Source organism: Podarcis gaigeae (assembly GCF_964106915.1).
Source record: "Podarcis gaigeae genome assembly, chromosome: 14".
In the NCBI taxonomy this organism is placed as follows: Eukaryota; Metazoa; Chordata; class Lepidosauria; order Squamata; family Lacertidae; genus Podarcis; species Podarcis gaigeae.
In genome coordinates, this window is record NC_139690.1 from 16,870,909 (window position 1) to 16,894,020 (window position 23,112).

At 44.5% G+C, this 23,112-nt stretch overlaps 1 protein-coding gene and 2 long non-coding RNA genes across 7 annotated transcripts in view; 2 read left to right on the top strand and 1 right to left on the bottom strand.

Moving 5' to 3' along the window:
* LOC310831794 overlaps positions 1-23,112 on the top strand; it is a 65,852-nt gene that overhangs the window by 6,661 nt on the left and 36,079 nt on the right. The window lies entirely within an intron of this gene.
* TMC3 (transmembrane channel like 3) overlaps positions 1-23,112 on the top strand; it is a 45,873-nt gene that overhangs the window by 1,463 nt on the left and 21,298 nt on the right. Inside the window, exons 1-6 of one of the 5 annotated variants that reach the window (XM_083712501.1) lie at positions 2,712-3,245; positions 10,482-11,023; positions 15,862-16,005; positions 17,126-17,201; positions 20,409-20,490; positions 21,871-21,977. In XM_083712501.1, the coding sequence (XP_083568627.1) occupies positions 10,926-11,023; positions 15,862-16,005; positions 17,126-17,201; positions 20,409-20,490; positions 21,871-21,977 (507 nt within the window). In that variant the 5' untranslated portion in view covers positions 2,712-3,245; positions 10,482-10,925. Of the gene's footprint in view, positions 1-2,711; positions 3,246-7,362; positions 7,908-8,246; positions 8,366-10,481; positions 11,024-15,861; positions 16,006-17,125; positions 17,202-18,646; positions 18,881-20,408; positions 20,491-21,870; positions 21,978-23,112 lie in introns of those variants that run through there. The other 4 variants (XM_083712500.1, XM_083712498.1, XM_083712499.1 and 1 more) reach the window with 4 other exon arrangements.
* On the bottom strand, positions 12,568-15,646 carry LOC310831835. Its single transcript, XR_014558009.1, has 3 exons — positions 15,521-15,646; positions 14,609-15,271; positions 12,568-14,253 (listed from the first exon to the last, which is right to left on the bottom strand). It is a non-coding gene; the product is annotated as an uncharacterized lncRNA (long non-coding RNA).

A 23,112-nucleotide genomic window follows, 5' to 3' on the forward strand; every position in this document is an offset into this window, starting at 1 on the left:
GCCACTGAAGTGTTGCCATTCCTGCTGGTCGTTCCCTTCCGTTATTCTTTAACTTTAAGAACCGGTGTCTGTATTGTTATTTCATTTTTTCCTCCTCCCTCCCTGTTCCCTTTTCCTTTTGTGCCATGACTTTTAGATTGTAAGAACTGCAGACAGCGACTGTCTTGTTTGATTGTTAACCACCCAAGGAGCACTTTTGGCTGAAGAGCAGCATACGAGTGCTCTAAAGAAATAAACGTTAAAATGATTAGTCTGGTTTTCTTGACTTCAAACAAAAAACCCACTTCCCCAGGCATGGTGGGAGGGCAGGGCTCCTGCTCTGTAGTTAATAGTTGCACAGGAGAAGGAATTTCAGCAAGGGTAGCTTGTCATGTGCGGTTGCTTTAATGTAAAAGTAATAATATTTGATGTTTTATCGTGATTTTTATGTTCTGTTGGGAGCCACCCAGTGTGGCTGGGGAGACCCAGCCAGATGAGCGGGGTATTATTATTATTGTTGTTATTATTATTATTATATCACTGGGGGATCTAGTCACAGATCTGCTGTGCGGGGTGTAGCTTAGCCTCAATATGAACAAAGGAGGAAGCATTGGGGGGGGTTCCCCATGAATTTAAAACAATGTTTTTAAAGTATGATTTTTTCCCCCATGTCTAGTGATAAAGTTAACAGTTTGACCCATTATGCTATCTTGCAGTCTCTGCTGCCATCTGGTGAGTGGTACCTATAAAGCTGGAATGTCCTGAAATGTCTTGGCTGTTAACTTGAAAAATAAAAATGGTAACCTCATTCAGCCTTTGGCAGCCTGGCGTTCTCCAGGCATTTTGGACTGCATCAGGATAGCAGAAAATTACATATTCAGTCAACCCTAGCAGGGACATTGGTCCCCATTCCAGAATCCTTGGTCAACAATCTGATCTTGGTCTAAGGCAGCTTCCTAGGTAATTCATGCAATTTTCAGGAATTCCTTGTTCTCTTTTAACTTCCGCAGCAGGGTATTTAAAATAGATCATCTTTAAGATGCCATAAGACTCTTTGCTTCTTTTCCTGCAGCAAACTTTGATTTGATGCTACGTTTGTGATGTGGTTGCTGCTTCCACATTTTTGAGTCCCAAACCTAGGGATGGGCAAAATCTGTCAGTTTCCATTTCCCATTTTTTCCACTCTTAAGTTCAATTTCTCCACATTTCCACAATAGTGTGCAATTTTTTAAAAAAGTACTCTGCTCGTGAAAATTCACCAGCATTTTAATACACATTTCTCTCAATATACATATTTTGGTATGCAATTTTGCCCAATGAACACTTTTGCAAACCAATTTCCTGCAATACAATGCATTTTTGTACATGTTACTTTGCTAGAATATAGCTGTGTTGCAATACTCAGAGGAATGCGAATTTCAAACCATAGGTGTGTTTGGGTAGAGCTGTGCACCAGATTCGGTTCAGGCCTGAGCCAAATTGGGCATATTGGGAGGACATCAGTTGGGTTGGGCTGGGTTGGGCAGGCCCCAGATCACTTCAGGTCAGGTTGGGTGGTCCCAGATTGACCTGGGGCTGTCAGGAGGCACAACAACAAAATGCACCACAACTGCATCTTCACAAGAGACTGTAGGGCAACCCCTACATCCTTTCCTACCAGACCTCTCCTTCTTTCCAGGCTCTAAAGCAGCACTATGCAGGATCGAATCCTGTTGCTAATAATAATAATAATAATAATAATAATAATAATAATAATAATTTATTATTTGTACCCCACCCATCTGGCTGGGTTTCCTCAGCCACTATGGGCAGCTTCCAGCAAAATATTAAAATACAACAATTCATCAAATATTAAAAGCTTCCCTAAACAGGGCTGCCTTCAGGTGTCTTCTAAAAGTCAGATAGTTGTTTATTTCTTTGACATCTGGTGAGGCGGCATTCCAAAGGGCAGGCACCACTACTGAGAAGGTTCCCTGCAACTTCACTTCTCGCAGTGAGGGAACCGCAAGAAGGCCCTTGGCGTTGGACCTCAGTGTCTGGGCTGAACGATGGGGGTGGAGACGCTCCTTTGGGGATACTGGGCTGAGGCCGTTTAGGGCTTTAAAGGTCAGCACCAACACTTTGAAATGTGCTCAGAAACATACTGGGAGCCAATGCAGGTCTTTCAGGACCGGTGTTATATGGTCTTGGCGGCCACTCCCAGTCACCAGTCTAGCTGCCGCATTCTGGATTAGTTGTAGTTTCCAGGTCACCTTCAAAGGTAGCCCCACGTACAGCGCATTGCAGTAGTTCAAGCTTGCTAGCTTCATGGTGCTGGTTGCTGTTCCTTCACGAGCAAAGGAGCAGCACCCTGCAGGATCAAATCCTGGCCACTCTTGGTCAGCTTTGTGGAGAGGAGGAGATATAGTGTCGCCTCCTGCTCCTCCCCTTCCCAACCATATGTTAAAGCCCGACCCCCAAATCACGTTGGGGATGGATCTGGGGTGAGGCAGGTGGTCCGTGGGTTGACTCAAGGCAACATCACTCTGATTAGGGGCTCCTGGATCAGGGCAATGGGGGAAATCAGTGGGGGGCTGTGCACAGCCCCGCATTTCGGTTCATGTTCTGAAAGTGCAAATTAGGTCTAAAGGTAAAGGTAAAGGGACCCCTGACCATTAGGTCCAGTTGTAACTGACTCTGGGGTTGCGGCACTCATCTCGCTTTACTGGCCGAGGGAGCCGGCATACAGCTTCTGGGTCATGTGGCCAGCATGACTAAGCCACTTCTGGCAAACCAGAGGAGCGCGCGGAAACGCCATTTACCTTCCCGCCGGAGCTGTACCTATTTATCTACTTGCATTTTGATGTGCTTTTGAACTGCTAGGTTGGCAGGAGCAGGGACCGAGCAACAGGAGCTCACCCCGTGGCAGGGATTCGAACTGCCGACCTTCTGATCGGCAAGTCCTAGGCTCTGTGGTTTAACCCACAGCGCCACCTGCGTCCCTGCAAATTAGGTCTATTCACCTTTAAAGCTGAACCTGATCCGTTTCCCTCCATTCTTGAAATGCAGTGAAATGCACAAGTAGATGATATGGCATCTTCCCATGCCAGTGGCGCAGCTCCCCAGGGATGGCATAGACAGGGCAGATTTCCAGATCTTCTGTTCTGTAATAAAATGATGTCAATTTCAGTCCCCTTTGGAAATGCAGCAGCCGCGGCGTATCTTCGAGGTTTCCTGGATACCAGCTGTTGTGTCTGTTCCGCTGGGCCTGCTGCTTTTTCTGAGAGGTGAATGCTGTTTGTCTTATTGATATGGTGGCTTCACATTAGATCATGTTACAGATACCAAATATGATTATGCTGGAAATCAGATTAGCCTCTCGGCCTCCCAGCCCCAAAGCTGCTCTCCAGACAAAGTGGTAGAGGTGCTGAATATTTGATACTGGCAGACTTTGGCTTGATATCTGAGCAAAATCAAAAGATTTGCACAACCTGAAAAGAAACCAGTGCCTGGCCTGGCTGACCTGTGCTGACTAAGGCAAAGGTAAAGGTAAAGGACCCCTGAATAGTTAAGCATAAGCACTGAAAACCTTTTTTTCCTAACTTTGTCCTCTGCCCTTGAGCCGGGCTGATTCATGTTCAGCTTGTCATCTACTACAGTCCCGAGATGCTTTGCACATGTAGTAGTGCAAAGCCAAGTAAGGTAAGAGGTAAAGGACATCTGGACTTTAAGTCCAGTCAAAGGCGAATATGGTATTGCGCCGCTCATCTCGCTTTCAGGCCAAGGAAATCGGCATTTGTCCACAGACAGCTTTCTGGGTCCAGTGGCCAGCAGGACTAAACTCAATAGAACACGGCGATGGAAACCAGAGCGCATGGAAACGCCATGTACCTTCCTGCCACAGTGGTACCTATTTATCTACTTGCACTGGCGTGCTTTCGAACTGCTAGGTTGGCAGGAGCAGGGACCGAACAATGAGAGCTCATTCCATCGTGGGGATTCAAACCACCAACCTTCCAATCAGCAAGCCCAAGAGGCTCAGTGGTTTAGACCACAGTGCCACCCGTGTCTGCTGACTATGCCATGCTCAAGCATCTGTTATACCCCATGAGCCTGTGATCCTGCATTGGGATCCACTTGTGAAGCAGAACTGGAGGAAGATATGGGCTGTTGGGATACTGCCAGGGAGACAAAGGTCATCATGCCCCCATGCTGTCTCCGGATGATCCATCGATCTCCCGTAGAAACACAGTATCAGTCAATTAGCGGCACAAGCCTCGGAAATAGCTGTCCTCATTCCAAGACTAGTGCAGGCCCTTTGCAGAGATCACACAACGAAAGATGCACTCAGGAGAGCATTATTTACAACTTTATTCAGCATTGGTCAGAACAAAGAAAAAAACATGACTGCCCACTTCAATGTTCAGGCACAGAGAGAGAACAAAAGCTATATACAAAACAGCAACATCCTGTGAACAGGAAATACGTAGGCTGTGACTCACAACAGCCTGTCCCCCTTTTAAGGTGGAACGGAAATATCCTAACATCGGCAACCACCCACCCACCTCTGCAGTGTTTTAAGGGCAGCCCAGCAGGTTGTAGAATACCACCCTATGTCAATCAAAATTTGTTTTTCAAAGGAAAAAACAAAAGCAGCATAAATTCTCCCATCAGGATTTCGTTTCCCCTGATGGTCAGAAGCAGCCTTTGCCTTCCAAGTATTGAGGTCACATGATTGTCTGATGATATAATCTAGGACTGCTTTGGAAGCAGCAGGGCAGGTTTCACCATTTGTATCTGTTGCACTAAGTAAAGTAAAGGTAAAGTGACCCCTGACCATTAGGTCCAGTCGTGACCGACTCTGGGGTTGCAGCGCTCATCTCGCTTTATTGGCCGAGGGAGCCGGCATACAGCTTCCGGGTCATGTGGCCAGCATGACTAAGCCACTTCTGGCGAACTAGAGCAGCGCACGGAAACGCCATTTACCTTCCCACTGGAGCAGTACCTATTTATCTACTTGCACTTTGATGTGCTTTTGAATTGCTAGGTGGGCAGGAGCAGGGACTGAGCAACGGGAGCTCACCCCGTCATGGGGATTCGAACCGCCAACCTTCTGATCGGCAAGTCCTAGGCTCTGTGGTTTAACCCACAGCGCCACCCGCGTCTCATATGTTGTACCAAGTGGAGTGACATTGATTTAAACCCTGCCCCTTTGCTTGCTCCCTTTTGTCTGGCGCTTTCTCTCTGCCATGGCAGCACTGGGCTCTGTGATTACATCTCTGCTCCATTTCCTTTATAATTTATGTGGAGATCCTTCCACGGCAGGGAAATACAAAGTGCATGAAGCATGGAGCAGCATGACAGTGTGTGAGATTTAGGGCAGGCATTAGAAACTGAAGGCGGAAAGTGGTCATGACTCAGGAAATTTCAAGGTCGTCCAACACAAAATGTGCCCGAGTCACAGAGCAATTTTATATCCTGGAGATATTACTGTACATTTCATTGCTTCCGAAAACCCCAGCGATTGCCTGTCACCGCTTTTTATGTATCTCGGTGTTTTATCTTGGAAGCAAAATGAATCAATAGTATTCATTTTGTAATGTTTATTACCAGAGGCTTAATCACTAGCTTGCTCGATATCGCACAGATATTTCGCTGAACTATAACTCCCCTCACACCTGGCCATTGGCTTTGCTTGCTGGCGCTGGTGGGAGTTGTAGTTCAGCCATGTCTATACAGCCAAAGTTCCCTCCACCTGCTTTCAACAGAAGCACAATCCATCTCTCTATAGTGGGAAAGACTGTGACCAGGGAGCCTATGGGCCTGTTCTGTCTGTGGTCCAAGTACTGCTAACTGCTGATGGGGAACCTCAAGGCCTCTGCAGTTTTTGGTGTCTAAACCACACACTTTTACCAAACCACCCTTCAAACAGAGGGTTGTCCTCTGTAAAGTTGGACCCGTGGCCTCACTAACCGCCACAGGCAGCAGTAAAAAAAGAGAAGAGAGAACGAATGGTATTCAACACCAGTCCTACCAAGAAAAGACCCAATGAGTTCAATAGTTTATGAACTAATTATTATGGCCAATGTTGGCTATTTCCCAGTGAATGCAGCAAAATGAGACTGAGAAGAAAGGTGGGATAGACATTTGATTAATAAAAGAATGAGTGTCACAGCATTGTCAGGCAAGGAATGTCCAGAGCAAGAAATTAACTTGTTATTGTCAAAAGTAGACTTACATAGTAGGGAAACGCATGCCCATCAGTCCTGCATCTCTTAGCTACTCCTAGGTGTGGGACTCAGGTGGTGCTGTGTTCCAGCAAAATACACCTCTGTTCCCACATCATTGCTTTCTCTTTGATGCCTGGGTTGCTTCTATGTGATAAGAAGAGATGTGGGTGGTTCTGTGATCTAAACCACTGTCCCTTATGGGCTTGCCGATCGGAAAGTTGGCAGTTCGAATCCCCATGACGGAGTGAGCTCCTGTTGCTCTGTCCCAGCTCCTGCCAACCTAGCAGTTTGAAAGCACACCAGTGCAAGTAGATAAATAGGTACCGCTGTGGTAGGAAGGTAAACAGTGTTTCCATGCACTCTGGTTTCTGTCACGGTGTCCCGTTGTGCCAGAAGCGGTGTGGTCATGCTGGCCACGACCTGGAAAGCTGTCTGTGGGCAAACGCCAGCTCCCTCGGCCTGAAAAGCAAAATGAGCGCTGCAACCCCATATTTGCCTTTGACTGGACGTAACCGGCCAGGGGTCCTTTACCTTTTTTACCTAGACCCACTGAATTCAGCAGTTTATGAACTAATTATTATGCCCAATGTTGGATATCCCCTAGTGAATGCAGCAAAATGAGATTGGGAGGAAAGGTGGGGTAGAAATTTCATTTAAAAAATAATAGGAATGCCCAGAGCGAGGAATTAAATCATTATTGCCAAAAGTAGACTCACACATTAGGGGAAAGCATGACCATCAGTCCTGTGTCTCTCAGCTACCCCTAGGTGTGCACTCAATGAGGCGATTGCCACAACAGTGAGGCCCCAGCCCCAACTGCAGCTTACGTATCTCCTTTATTTGAGCTGTGCGCAAGCAGGCAAAGACTACGCCTGTGTGCAGGGCCATCCTACCCATAGGTGCTAGGGGTGCGGGGCACCTGGGCGCTGGGCTCTCAGGGGTGCCAGGCTGAGAGTCCAGGGCCCGAGAGTTGATTCTGGGGAAGAGCCCGCCCATCAGTCGGAGCGCCGCGACAGGCTCTTCTGCTGTGGGCGGCTCTGTGCCATGAGTTCAGGAGCGACCGAGCCAGCAAGACGCTGAGGCAGCCAGCCAGCTCCAACCTCCTGCATGCCTGGGACGGGGGAACCTGGGGGGAACCCCCGCCGGGTGGATCTTTGCACCCCAGTGCTGCATATGCTTATGACAACCCTGCCTGTGTGTAACCTGTTTCTGTTCCTCTCACTGCAATCCTCTTCTGGTTCTGGAAGACAGTGGAATAGGAGAGGTGGGGGGAAGGAGGAGGAGGTGTAGAAGCCCTTAACTCTCCCACCAGCCTGACCTCTTTCTCCCTGCTCCTGCACCTGTGCTTCACTCTCCAATCCAGCAGCTTCTCCTGCCTCCACCTCTTGTCTCCTGCCTGTTACAGGTTCTCCAGGATCACTGCTCCCTTCTTCCAACCCTGCTTCTTCCAGTGCCCACTCATCATACTGGCAGGAGCTCTGCTGGATCACTGGTGTCAGCCACCCCCTTTCCTGTATCTCTGCCAATTGCCTCCGAATTTCTACCTTCTGCATTTCAGCTGCATCCTGTTCCTGGTTTCCAGCAATTCAGGTTCAGTGCCAAATAATCCAATTAAGACGCTTTCAGAAAAGTCCCTGGTGGGCTGAATATATTTGTGACATCCAGCCTACGTTCAAAAGGGCCTGAGAAAGACAGTCTGACTGGAGTCGCACATGGAAGGTTGTATATTATCTGATGCTCGTCTGAGATCTTTAGTCTCATAGGGGCAGTTGCATAGCGTGGGGGTGCAGCGGGGGCCAGCCGCACTGGGTGCAACATCTGGGGGGGGCGCTCGTACTCGCAGCTCTCTGCCCCCTGCTAAAATCCACAGGTTAGGGGGCGCAAATTACTTGCCTTGCCCCGGGTGCTGACAACCCACGCTACGCCACTGCATAGGGGCAGCCAGCAAAGTTAGTTCAGAATCTGAAGTAGGTGGGGAGCTTGGAATCTGGTCCAGTAGACTTGGGCAGCTCCAAGGAGCCCTGCTAATGTAGCTGATGGATATGTTGTCTCTGCAGGGAACTATATCATGTCTAAGTAGTCTTGGAAAATGGTCTCCACTTAAGCTGTTATGGCTGTGAGCATTGCAGGATGCTTCAAAGGAACAGTTTAAGGAAATTATTATTTATTGCAGAAAGGTATTCCTTTTAAGTAAAAGCTTCTGAACTCAACGTTTGCTGTTCTTGTTCAATTTTATCCATTTCTGATGCTGTTCACATACTCTTAAATCCACACACAGGAACTTGGGCTTGGTGATGAGGTCCTCAACCAGTGTTTCTCAAACGTGGGTCTCCAGCTGTTGTTGGACTACAACTCCCATCATCCCTAGCTAGTTGGACCAGTGGTCAGGGATGATGGGAACTGTATTCCCAAAAACAGCTGGAAACCCTGGGAAACCCTGTTCTAGACTAAAGAATGGAGTGCTGACACAGGATTGCACCTCCCATCACCCCTCACCATTGGCCATTCTGACTGGGGCTGATGGAGTCCAGTAACATCTGGAGGGCCACAGGTCCCTCACCCCTGTTCTAGACATTGCTGTTGGTTCTGACAAAATAATTGGTTTCCCATTAATTAATTTAAAGATTATTTTTTAGATGAAAGCTGTATTTAAATACGATTATGTGTCAAAATACTCATTAAAAATTTACAAATTTAAATATGCATTTAATTTGCAGACTAATGCGGACAGGGAATGGGATGGAATTATGAGTGAAAACATGTTAAATTGGCACAGGTCAAAAATAGCCAGCTTCACCCATCTCTACGTAGGTGCTCAAGACTATTAACTGATGCTTGAGACTAGACTGGTCAATCAGCCAATCTAATTGCTCCATTTTATTGTCATTAAATCATTAGATGAGAGGTTTATCTAGCACCGGCATGAAAAGGGGCGATCCGGCAGCTTGACTCCAGTTTATGAGCAAAACAGAATTTCATGGGCTTCTGTGATGTTCCACACAGTTATCTTAACCCATTCCATCTGGGAACTTGAGATAAGCCTTGCAGCTGAGAGATTGGAGGAGGGTATTTTGGAGTTGATATATCTGTGACGTTTGGCTGCTTATTTGTGCTTGAATTTAATCTGTGGCCTGATTGGCAATTATGCCAGCCAGGCAATTTTGTAGGATTGTGACTCGGGGGAGGTGGCAGAGAGAGAGAGAAAGAAAAATGAATGAGGAAATGGTCTCGCTTAATTTATTATCATTACAGTACACTTTTTCTAACAATAAGGACAAAACATGTCCAGCACAGGAATGTGTGTGAGAGAGAGTGTTCGTGAAACTTGTTTGCTATAGGTTTGGGCACCATATATTTTTGCACAATAGTTTCCTGGGATCAAGGAGCAAGTTCTCATTTGTTTGGATGCATTTGAACACCATTTTGAATCAAGATGGTGGGATGAATTTTCCAAAGCTGCACTGGTTTCAAAATGACACTTTTAAAAGCATTTGATGCTTCTTAATCATGAGAGAGAATATCACTTAAAAACTTAGTATGGCTACAAAAGAGCAACAAAACAGGTTGGGTAAGAGAAGAATAGTTCAGCCATTGCATTTTGGTTGCCTGAATGCATACAGGGTTTAACTATGGCCATTTAAAGGGGACATTTTTCAGCTAACAATGACACAGTAGATTAGCTGGGAGTGTGAAGAAAAGCCAGCTGCCTTCAGCTACAAATCTAGTGGAGAAAACTTAATGTTCCGTCTTGAGAAAGGAGACGTATAAAGTGTGCAGAGGCCATGGGTGCCTAATATAGGCAGCTGAAGCCTCACATCCTTGCAAAATCTCAACCAGAGGACTCAATAAGAAATGAATGTGGCCCTCAGGACTCTCCCCAGGACACCTTACTGGCCCTGCCCTGAACTCTCAGGTGCTTTTGCCTGGCTGAAATGTGTCTCTGAGCTGTGATAATGCCTTCGTTGGGTGGAAAGAGGTTTGTGTGTGTGTTTGTGAAATGTGGCATACTGTGGAACAGCAGTGTAGCGTGGGTTGCTGGTGCCCAGGTCAGGGCAAGTGTTTTGCCCCCTGGTGGACTGGGCAACTGGGGTATGGGTGGGTGAGCAGAGCCCGAATGGAGGGTGAACAGAGCCCACCTCCAACAGGCTCCTCACCTGCCCACACACGAGGTTCCCCCAGGGCACAGCTTTAGGAAGCACGGGTGTTACACACTTGAAATGCAAACTCTGCAAAATTACCCTTTTAAAATGGCGGCCACAATCATTCTTGACTCAGGGTTTTATTTATTTCTAGCGTCCGGAGCAGGCTGCATCGTTTGATGATGATTTTTGCGCGCCTAATGCAGTAGGCTTTTCCGTGGGAAAGCTATGCCTTGATGAATGTGTGCTACGAGACATGTCGTCTTTTTCCTTTGCTGCAACAGACCAAGAGCACCACAGCTGCTCTCTCGGACGTGAAGGAGGAGATCAAGCATCGCTGCTACTGTGCTACAGGCTCTGGTGCACTGTACCTTTAAGATTATGTCTGTGTTTCCAGCTTTCTGGTCTTTCCCAGACTCAGGAGTGCCAGATGCCACCAAGAGGGGAAATAAGGGAGTCCGCTTCAAGATCCATCAGCTTCTGGTTCTGCTTTGAGATACCTGGTGGTACCCAACACTTCCCCCCCATGTTCTCAAGATCTGATTGTTGCTGCTGCCTTTCAACACCCTGAGTTTTGAAACACCCAGAAACTCCTGAGATGTCGTCTGGAGGTGCTTCTTCAGCAAAGTCCTGCAAGAGGTCGAAAACGGTGAAGCGCCATGCCAGCATCTACACCTACCAGGAGCCACCCCACAGGTGAGTGATTGCCTTTGGATAGGATAGGCTAGACTAGAAAGGCTATAGGGAACCAGGTGGAAAGAGAGACTGCTCCTGTTCAGGGTTGCTTGCACAAAGCTGCTGCTGAGGTAAGATTCTATTCGGTCCTTATTAAGCACTCTTGTTTATAGGGTGAATTTGTCCAGCATTCATCCCGATTTCCTTACAGGGTGTTGATACATCTTCATGTTATTCATTCATCCCACCCTTTTCCGTGCATTTCCTTTTCACTTTCCAAACTGCAAAAAGTCAGATTCTTTTTTTTTTTAAGGGACTTTGCTACACCTGGGTGACAGCACACTTCAACCCACTTCAGTTGCACAAAGCTACATTTCTGGTATGCGCCGCAAAATAGTGACAGTCTGGAGGAGCCCTAAGAGAGGGAATTTAATTAGGTGCCGATTCTCTCATCCTTGCCTGACAGGCTTCACCAGCCAAAAATGCCCCCTTTTATTCAGCTGCTCCAAGTACAAGAGCGAGGTCCCTTTGGGGATTTTCTCATTCTCTCTGACACACACACACACACCACATCTACTTCCTTGTTATTATTATTAGAAAATCATTGATGTCCCTCCTTCTGTCACTCAGACACCCAAGGAGTCTAACACATGGTTTAAAAATGAACACACTCAGAACACTATTCTGGGTATAGCACCCACGCAGTCCAAATTAACAATCTAACCCAAGCACTGCTTTTGCAAATGGCCTTTTGTAATGCCCTGAAATGATGAATGCAGGAAGTTGCATTTTCAAATCTCCTTTGCCTGCAAGTTTTCAGATGCTGTTTCTCTGCACTTCCCGTGTTGAATTCCAACGCAGTGCATTTCTGTTTCTGAAAGATCCCAGCTTTATTGATAGATTTCAGCAGGGTGGCAAGCAGTTAAATCTCTTTGGTTGTTTATTTGTTTGGAGATTCGTTTTATGAATGTAGGAAAGTGTGGTCTTCTGCATCTCCTTCGCACACACATCTTCACAACCAACATTGCAAAGGGGAATACTGTCCATGCAGTTTATGCCTCTGGATGCTGTCTGAATTCAGTAAATGTATATTATTATTATTATTACTACTACTACTACTACTACTAGTTGTTATATGTGTACCCCAGCTTTCCTCTAAGGAGTTCAAGGCAACTTGCATAGGTCTCCTTCTTCCCATTCCACCCTCACAACAAGCCTGTGAGGTAGGTTAGGATGAGAGATAATGACTCTGGCTCAAACTTCATGGCTGAGTGAGGATTTGAACCCTGGTTTCCCAGGTCCCAACCCAACCCTCTGACCAGTACACCACACTGCCCCTCTTATGTGCAACAGGAAATTGTTAGCAATGAGTCTTGGTTAAAAAATAAATCAGGCACATGCTACCTACTTCCTTCAGAGTGTAGTCCTGTGTGTATCAACTCTAATGTTTTCCTCCTTGTCCCTCTTCCCTTGTGTGTTGTGGATTTTTTTAGATGGTAAACTCTCTTGATTGTATGTTTGCCTCTCTGGGAATCTTTTTGGATGAAGAGTGGGGTACAAATGCTCTTAAATAGATAAATATATAGGATGGCAGCCTCAGTGGCAGAGTAATAATATTGCTATTTTAAAACTAAGGTTGCTGTCATCATCATATGCATATTTACTTCAGAGCAAATCCAATTGGGGGACCTATATCTGGCTAAATATGCAGAGGATTTGGTTGCAGAACCCTTTATTCGCAGTCCCGGGGAATTGATGGCCTTGAGCCATTTATTCTTTTATTATTTACACACACACACACTTCTAGAAAGGAGCACTGTGTTATCAGTGCACCTCAGATGGAAGACGATGCAGAGCTACAATTAAATGGGCAGCAAGCGCTTGTAATGGAAAACACAGACATGCCACTTCAGTCCTATGGAGCCATGTGTTTACAACAGGGCAGTCCAAAATGCAGGTAGTTCTCAAGGCCTTTTTTTCAGCCCTCGGCAACATTTGAACTCCCCCCTCCGAAACCCCCCTCGTGCTGCCTTCCCAAAGCCAGGTAAGAGAGTTGCTGGGCTTGGGGAAGGAAGCATGAGGGCTTTGGCAGCTTCCTAGTGTTATGTACTGAAGTTCTCACCCTGGGCCAGCAGGGGGATACTGTAGATAGTTATGCAAATAAGGGATCGAAAGTGACGTTCAGTGATTGGATAGTTTTAGAAAATTGTTACAGTTACGTTGTACTGGAGCTCTATATAAGCAGGCTGACTGAACCCTTCAGTTCAGTTCTGTTCTGGCCTGTGAATAAACAAGAGCTGTTTGAAGAATCGCTGTGTCGTCTGATATGTTCACCCACAACTTAACACCTAGAGTCCCCCATCCTTCTTCCCAGAGCCTAGAGAGCCCTTTCCCAGCTTTGGGAAGAAGGTAGAAGGGCTCTAGGACCCTGGGAGAGCTTTGTGCCTCCTTTCCAAAGCCCGCCACATCACTTATCTGGCTTTGGGAAAGCAGCATGAGGGCAGGGGGCACTCAAATTTTGGCCTCCCCCCCCCAACATGACAAGTACAGCCCGTGGGTTCCATGTCTTTTCCCCCCAAATTTTTTTTATTGATTTTCCTAAATTTTTAAACAAACAAACAAACATCTTAACTTTACTTGATCCAATCTTGGTAACATTGTTAAGTGACTTCCTCAAATCCCTCTGGCTGAATTTCAGTGTATATCATTGTAACAGTTTTCCAAAACCAATTTTCTCATAAAATTAACTTAATCACTTAACATCTTTCTTTGTTTTGACTTTAAACATGTTATTCTCTAACATCACATATTTAAATCCTAAGCCTATCTGGTATTTGCAAGTTTTCCCAATTAAGTTATCTTAGCATATTTAACTAAATAGTCTTTGAATTTCATCCATTCCTCCTGGTACTCCTCCTCCTTCTGGTCGCGGACTCTTCCAGTGAGGTCGGCTAGCTCCAAAAAGTCCATCATCGTCATCTGCCATTCCTCCACTGTTGGGACTTCTTGTGATTTCCAATTCTTAGCTAACAAAATTCTAGCTGCAGTTGTGGCATACAAAAACAATCTAACATCTTTTTTGGGCAATTCCAAACCTATTATTCCAAGAAGAAAGGCCTCTGGTTCCTTAATAAATGTATATTTCAACATTTTTTTCAATTCATTATAAATCTTCTCCCAGCAGTCTTTCACCTTGGGGTAGGTCCACCAAATATGATAAAAGGTACCCTCCTTTTCTTTACATTTCCAACCTAGATTATCACTACAGTGGTACCTCGCAAGACGAATGCCCCGTAAGACGAAAAACTCGCAAGACGAAAGAGTTTTTCGTTTTTTGAGTTGCTTCGCAAGATGAATTTCCCTATGGGCTTGCTTCACAAGACGAAAACGTCTTGCAAGTTTGTTTCCTTTTTTGAGCCTTTTTTGAGGTTTTTGAAGACTTTGGTGATTTTTGAAGCTTTTCCAAAACTTCTTTTGTAGCCATTTGGTAAGTTAAACCTTTAAAACTTTTTTGGGGGTTTTGGGTTGGAATCCGTGCTTCGCAAGACGAAAAATTCGCAAGATGAAAAAACTCGCAGAACGAATTAATTTTGTCTTGCGAGATACCACTGTATTATGATATATCTTTGCTAGTTTTACAGAGGTTAAGTACCATCTATACATCATTTTCATAATATTTTCCTTTAACACCGTACATGCAGTGAACTTGACCGTGGGTTCCATGTCAAAGTACTCTCGTGGCCCACTTGGTATAAAAAGTTAACCGCCCTGGTCTACAAATAAAGTGCCTTGGTCAAGCCTTGAAATCAGAAAGACAGGTAGCCCTGCTTATCTGGGACAATTTCGGTTCTCTCAGTTTCTTACTTTAACAATCTTAAATTCACTTCTCCACATTTCTGCAGCAATTTGGGATTTTCTTAAGGAAAATAAAACTCCCCAGGAATTTTTTGTATCGTTTTATTGCAGGTTTCTCCCAGTAAGCACATTTTCAATACAGTTTTGACTAATGTGCACATTTTTGCAAGCAATATAATTCTACTACAATTTTGTAAGTTATTTTCACTCACATGCCCATCACTGTGCACACATTCTCCTAATGTATGGCATTTTTGTCAACACTGGTTAGAAAACTGCATCACAAAAAATCCAGGTAACTGTGAATAAAAGATGGCCGGTTCATTTATTCTCTTATTGTTTTGAATGCGAAAATGTGATAGATGTGTCTTTAAATGTGAACTGAGCTGAATTTCTTCCCTGGGTTAGATTTCCCTACTTGGGAGTAAGAAGAGTTTGGATTTGATGTCCCGCTTTATCACTACCCGAAGGAGTCTCAAAGTGGCTAACATTCTCCTTTTCCTTCCTCCCCCACAACAAACACTCTGTGAGGTGAGTGGGGCTGAGAGACTTCAGAGAAGTGTGACTAGCCCAAGGTCACCCAGCAGCTGCATGTGGAGGAGCAGGGAAGCGAACCCAGTTCACCAGATTACAAGTCTACCACTCTTAACCACTACACCACACTGGCTCTCGAGTAAGCCCCATTAAACTGAGCGATGCCTGATTAGAGATGTGTTGAATTGTGATGTTGGGGGCTTCGTTTGTCAGACTGCTGTTTAAAGCGCAGAAGCATTCAGAAAAGGTAGACTAAATTAAGTACCATATTATTTCAAATTAAGGATTGAAATATCCAACCATCCAACCATCTGTTTGTATGATGGGGGTTTCTAGATTATCTGCACTGATGCAACCTTTTACTTTTGACTGAAAAATCACTGTGATGATAACTCACCTTGCTCTCTCTCTCTCTCTGTGTGTGTGTGTGTGTGTATGTACATGCACCATGGGATATTGGCCATACCTAGCAACTCAGATGAAGATAATGGGGATGAGAAGGTTGACAGCAGTGACCCAGAACAGATCTTCCAGAATATACAGTTTCAGAAGGAGATCATGGCCAACATCCGTTGCAGACCCTGGCCCATGAGGCAGAAACTCAGGGCGTTAAGGTAATGGAAATTCTCCAACAACATCAGTCATTTCTGAAACATACACCCTTGTGGGTTTTGTGATCTCAAAACATTTACATTTTCCAAGAAACAAATCAATGGCTGCATCTGCCTAGTGATAAGCAGTAGGAAATATTCTGTAAGTCAACGGTAGAACCATTAGTCTGCAGGATTTCAGAGGGTGATCTTCTTAGGTCTACCTGGAAATAATACATACATACATACATACATACATACATACATACTAACTATCTGGCCAGGCCTCCCCAGCCACTCTGGGCAGATTCCAGCAGGATATTAAAAACACAATAAAACATCAAACATTAAAAACTTCTCTAAACAAGGCTGCCTTCAGATGTCTTCTGAAAGTCAGATAGTTGTTTATTTCCTTGAAATCTGGTGGGAGGGCGTTCCACAGGGCGGGCGCCACTGCCGAGAAGGCTATGTCAGGGCTCCTTCAGGCACTGTAGTGGTTAAACACCTTCTTCCTTAGTTTTTGTTTTCTTAAATTTCTTTGTTTAAGAGAAAACATTGAGTGGAATTACAGACCCTCCAAGTGTCCCAGTTTTCCAGGAACAGCCCCAGATTTACAGAAGTTATCCCGGTTTCTGATTTGATCCCAGAATGTCTCACTTTTTCTTAGGACATCCCTAGTTTCATCGGAGAAATGCTAGAGGTTATAGAGTTATGCGACCCCCCCGAACCAAGTAAACCTTTAGAAGACATCTGAAGGCAGCTCTGCATAGGGAAGGCTTTTTTTTTTAATGTTGAATGTTTTATTAAGGTTTTTATATGTATTGGAACCCGCCTAGAGTGGCTGGGGCAACCCAGTCAGATGGGTGGGGTATAAATAATAAAATTATTATTATTATTGAATAGGACATCCCTATTTTCATCAGAGAAATGTTGGAGGGTATGGATTTAGCATTCTTACAATGCTCCAATTTATTTTAAGTGTAGAGAGGGAGGGGAAGGTCCACAAGGCAGGTTGCATTTTGCAGCAGTAATTCGCGCTCCTTGGCAAGTTCGTTAGATGTTATTTATGAGAGGGGAACGTCAGGAGCTGGGGATGTAATGAGATTTTGGCCACGCGGAATGAATCTCTCGTCTTCCTTGGCAGACAAGCCAAAGAGATTGTACTGAAGTACGAAGGTCGGCTGACTCGAACAAGAGGCTACCAGGCAGCCGGAGCTGAGGTTGGTCTGCTTTTCATTACAAGCTCCTGAACTCGCTTTCCATGAAAGTGATTGAGGATTTCCATTTGCAGAGGGAAATGTTTCCAAGTCATCATTATTAACTAAATGGAAAAAAGAGGGCAACAAGGTAGAGGTTGCCGGCGTATCTGTCTGGCAGAAATTCTGAAGGGGAAGCTTTCACAGCCTCGCAATATATATACAGTGGTACCTCAGGTTACATACGCTTCAGGTTACATACGCTTCAGGTTACAGACTCCGCTAACCCAGAAATAGTGCTTCAGGTTAAGAACTTTTCTTCAGGATGAGAACAGAAATCGTGCTCCGGCGGCGCAGCGGCAGCAGCAGCAGGCCCCATTAGCTAAAGTGGTGCTTCAGTTTAAGAACAGTTTCAGGTTAAGAACAGACCTCCGGAACGAATTAAGTACTTAACCCGAGGTACCACTGTATAGGACTAAGTATATATAAATATAAAGGACTAGTGGGGTGTGTCTGTCACCGCCCAGGAATTTTTAGAAGTGTAATTTCTGAGTTTGGACCCATCGTGCCAAAAATTGCCCCAAGTCACATGCTGGTCTGCCATCTTGATTCAAAATGGCAGACAGCAACATGGACAAAAACTGCCTCCCCCACCTCAGGAGCCCTCATGCCAAAGTTAGTGTCAATATTTCAAGAGCAGCCAAGCCTTTTGAGAACCATTTTCCCAAATATTGTTACAGATTTGGGAGGGATCCCTCAAACCCTATAAATTAATACAGTGGTACCTCGGGTAACATACGCTTCAGGTTACATACGCTTCAGATCATCCATGAATCTGCCCAACCCTATTTGAAAGCCACCGCTGCCTCTTGTGGCAGCGAGTTCCACAGATTTAACTGTGCTCTGGGTGAATTGCTCTCTCTTTAACTTCTAGCATTCAGCTCTGTCTTATGTCCAATACAGTGGTACCTTGGGTTACAGATGCTTCAGGTTACAGACCCTTCAGGTTACAGACTCTGCTAACCCAGAAATAGTGCTTCAGGTTAAGAACTTTGCTTCAGGATGAGAACAGAAATTGTGCTCCAGCGGCATGGCAGCAGTGGGAGGCCCCATTAGCTAAAGTGGTGCTTCAGGTTAAGAACAGTTTCAGGTTAAGTTCGGACCTCCGGAACAAATTAAGTACTTAACCCGAGGTACCACTGTAAATGGTAGTGTTTACCCCTTAGCCTTTTCTTCTCCTGAAGATATCCTGCAAGGCAGTGGAGGTTTAGATGGGCTACCTTCCCAGGTTGACAAGCCCCATCTACCCCACACTTCCTTCTCCAGAATGTGCAGAAACCACCTTCTTGACTAATGGTCATGTTCACTCAATCCACCAGAGCTTGTTCTCACACACAGAGGAAGTCACTGACTCACCAAGGGGTCTCTGTTGCACCCACTAATGGTCATGCTCACTCAATCCACCAGAGCTTGTTCTCACACACAGAGGAAGTCACTGACTCACCAAGGGTTTGAGACTCATGGGTTACCACCACCTGGTTTAGCCGACCAATCAAAGCTGTTCCTGGAGTGTGGCTGCTGTCACATGCTGACAGCTTCTAGGAGCCACAGACAGGAGCTGAGTGCAGGATGGGGCCCAAAGGTGGACAAACCACCCTAGAAGGAGCATGTGTCCCTTACCAGAGGTACTTACTGAAGTGTAGGTGGGTTCCCATGAGGCAAGACGCGGTGATAGCAGCAAGAACCTTTATTAAACCACATAACTGGGAAATGGGGGCAAAGCAACTGCTTATATACATTCCTGAAAGCCTGGGCCTCTCCCACTCCCAACATGATTGGCTGTCTAAAATTCTAAGCTGCGAATCACGACTCAGAGTTCAAGGGCCAATGGCAGAGGCCCAAATCCTGAAATGTTCTGTGACTGGACATCATGTATCGAATCAGAACACAGGAGCTCAGAATCCTTAGTCCAGACTCAAGCTCAGGCAAACACAGACCACTGAATACATAACACTAACCGTCCCCTAACACCCCATACACCCCCTGGAAGTTGTAGGCTAGCCACATCTGGAGACCGGCAGATGCCCCTTTGCTGCTTTACAATATATTGCCTGTAAAGCTTTATCTGTGCCATTGGTGTGGTTTTCTGATTGATCGAGAAGGTCTGTGCCATCTGTTAATTTTTTCTTTAATTAAAATACTTCCACTTACAGCAATAAAGCCTTGGAAGACCCGTGGAATTAATTAGCTTTGACCACAGCATTGATTATTCATGAGTTAACAAAAATCTGGCTCGAAAGAAATTGACTGTGCATGAGCAACTAGCGACCAGAGAAGGTGGCCTCTTGAGATTGACTAATGGGCTGAACCATCACAGGCACGGCAATGTTATTGCTTTCTCAATACCATGGAGCAAAAGGGTCAAATGAGAAATTTTGCCCAAAGCGCAGTTCAGCATGAAATAGAGAGTTACTCCATGAGCAAAAGGTGTGAGGAATTTTAAAAGAAATACATGTTATCAAATGTCAGAGAACTTTCTCCTCTGGGCCAGGTTTGAGGGGGACACTGGGAGTCCCCCCATCATTGTAGTCATATGTTTGTTTGTATTCTGTTTTGCCAAAAAGTGTGCCCCAAATGGCTTGCAATATATGATAAGAAGACAAAAGTTGTTGTTGTTGTTGTTGTTGTTGTTGTTGTTGTTGTTGTTGTTGTTGTTGTTGTTGTTAATACCCCGCTCATCTGGCTGGGTTTCCCAAGCCACTCTGGGCAGCTCCTAGCAGAATAATATGAATAAGAATAAGAATAATGTGATAAAACATTGAACATTAAAAACTAATAGAGAAGATTTGGTTGTGACTGGGGAAACCCAGCCAGATGGGTGGGGTATAAATACTACTACTACAACAACAACAATAACAAATTATTATTATTATTATTATTATTATTATTATTATTATTATTATATTTTTATTTTTATTAAACCACTATGGGAATTGTAGTTCTGTAAGAGGAATTGGGGGGGGGGGTCCCCTAACAACTCTCCAAACCCTTAACAAACTATACTTCCCATGATTCCTTGGGGAAAGCCGTGACTGTTTGAGGTGGTATGATACTGCTTTGAATGTACAGTGCAGATGAGACCTAAGTGATGAGAATGATCCCTTGTGTGGGCAGAGTGTATTACTTTCACGTAAACTAAAGCTATTTCTAATATGTCTGTGTTTTTCCTAGCTGTGGCGAAAATTTATTCGGCTTGCATATAACTTTGTGGTCATCTTTATTCCCTGGGAAATGAGGATCAAGAAAATAGAAAGTAAGTATGGAGGGAGGCTAATTAACTAAGATGTTGCCTGTCATGGGAAAGTGCTGGGAAAAAGGCTTTCTCTTGGGCTTATTGAAAATATTATATAATACAGTGGTGCCTCGCAAGACGAAAAGAATCCGTTCTGCGAGTCTCTTCTCTTGCGGTTTTTTCGTCTTGTGAAGCAAGCCCTTTGACAGTTTAGCGGATTAGCGCTATTAGCGGCTTAGCGGATCAGCTGATAAGTGGCTTAGCGGATCAGCTGATAAGCGGCTTAGCTGCTTAGAAAAAGGGGGGGAACCCGCAGGAACTCGCAAGACATTTTCGTCTTGCGAAGCAAGCCCATAGGAAATTCGTTTTGCGAAGCACCTCCAAAAAGGAAAACCCTTTCGTCTAGCGGGTTTTCCGTCTTGCGAGGCATTCGTCTTGCGGGGCACCACTGTATTATATTATAGATATATGATAGAGATAGATAGATAGATGATAGATAATAGATGCTTCTAACATTTGTCATATTGAGCCAATTAAAAAAAATTAAATCAACATTCCCTTATTCTTGAGCTGAGGTTCTAAAGCACACTTCCCTCAGAGTAACACTGCAATCTTGCATGTTTCTACTTGGAAGAAGGGATGGAAGAATCTGCCAACTTCAGTCTGTCATTTTCCCTCCCAATCTAAAGTTTGTTGTTGTTTAGTCATTTAGTCATGTCTGACTCTTCTTGACCCCATGGACCAGAGCACACCAGGCACTCCTGTCTTCCACTGCCTCCTTTGTCCATGGAGTTTTCTTCGCAGGGATACTGGAGTGTCTTGCCGGTTCCGAATCAGTTTGTGATTATCAGTGCTATTTTGGTGGGGAAAGAGGTGCCGGAACTCGCCACGAATGCCTTCCATGTTCTTTTAGCATGGCAATTGCACCCATCTGAGAGGTTCTGGGTTCTGGTGAGTTCTGGCTGGGGAAAAACCCCCTGATTATATTATTATTATTATTATTATTATTATTATTATTATTATTATTAAAATGTGGTGTGAAAATTCACCAGCATTTTTCTGTGAATTTCTCCTAATGCCTGGGAGAGGGAAATCTCTGTGGTAGCCTCTTAAGTTGCCAAACTCCCTCCCCACAGGAGGGACCTTTGTTATGCAGCTACCGTCAAATGCTGAAGACCCAGGCTTTTGACACTTCAGATGTATGTTTTTAGGGCCCACGTTATTTCTGTGGGGGCAAGTTGTTAGAAACTCTTTTTAATATTGTGTTATTGTTGTAACCCATCCTGGGACCATGGGGGTGAAGGGAATAGAATAGAATAGAATAGAATAGAATAGAATAGAATAGAATAGAATAGAATAGAACAATAATGCTAATACTCCCCCCCCCTTTTGTGGTTGAAGGTCACTTTGGCTCTGGAGTCGCCTCTTACTTTATTTTTTTGAGATGGCTATTTGGAATCAATATTGTTCTCACCATCATGACAGGAACATTTGTTGTTTTACCAGAGGTAAGCAATGCTCGTTGTATGGTATTTCTTGGTGGGATGTGTGGAGAGTTATTTATTTATTCATTCAGAGGTTTATTATTGCCAGTATTTTTTAAAAAAATCTCTAAGCGGTATACAAAAACACAACATCATACCAAAAACAAAACAAAAAAAACCAATAAAAAACAGAGATACAACACTAAAAAAAAAAAAAAAAACCAAAACACCAGCAAAATTGCACTATAAAAACAGGAATTCGCTAATAGGAGTCCAGTCTTATGTGTTAGGTACACTACTGTCTGCCTGCTGTGGTGTGGTGTGGGAGATTTGGCATGGTATGTGCCTATTTATTTATTTATAAATTAAAGCATGTATATACTGGCTTTTGGCCCTCAAAAGAGCCTCCCCAGGTGGTTTACATCTTGATACAATTTAAAAACTGAAAGCAATCAACACCTAGGTTCATATGCAAAGAGGCAATCCTTGAGGTACTGCGTCCTGAGCTGTTTTCACATACCCTCCAACATTTCTCCAATGAAAATAAGGATGTTCCTATTCCATAATAATAATAATAATAATAATAATAATAATAAATAAATAAATAAATAAATAAATAAATAATTTTATTATTTATGCCCAGCCCATCTGACTGGGTTGCCCCAGCTAATCTGGGCGGCTTCTAACATATATAAAAACATAATAAAACATTAAGCATAAAAAACCTTCCCTTTACAGAACTGCCTTCTGAAGTCTTCTAAAAGTTATATAGTTCCTTGGCTCGGGGGGTTGCATAACTGCACACCGTCCAACATTTATCTGATGAAAATACGGACATCCTAAGGAAAACCAGGACATTCTGGGGTCAAATGTCAAGGTTTCAGGGAATTACAATCCCTCCCCCAGTGGCAGTCAAAAAGCAGATAAGCAAAAATAGTTCTTAACCATGTAATTTATTCTGTATTCACAGAGAGAGACACAAAGGAACACTGTCTCTATTAAGTAATGGCGTTGCTCCAAGTCAAGTCCCACCCCCTCAGTCCCTCCTATTCTACATCACCCCTGCGCCGGCTGATTTGTGCTTTCTGCCTCTGAGCTTTCTGTTCTACTACTCTCAATGCATGCCTGGTTCTGGGAGAAGGGAGTCAGGAAGGCTTTC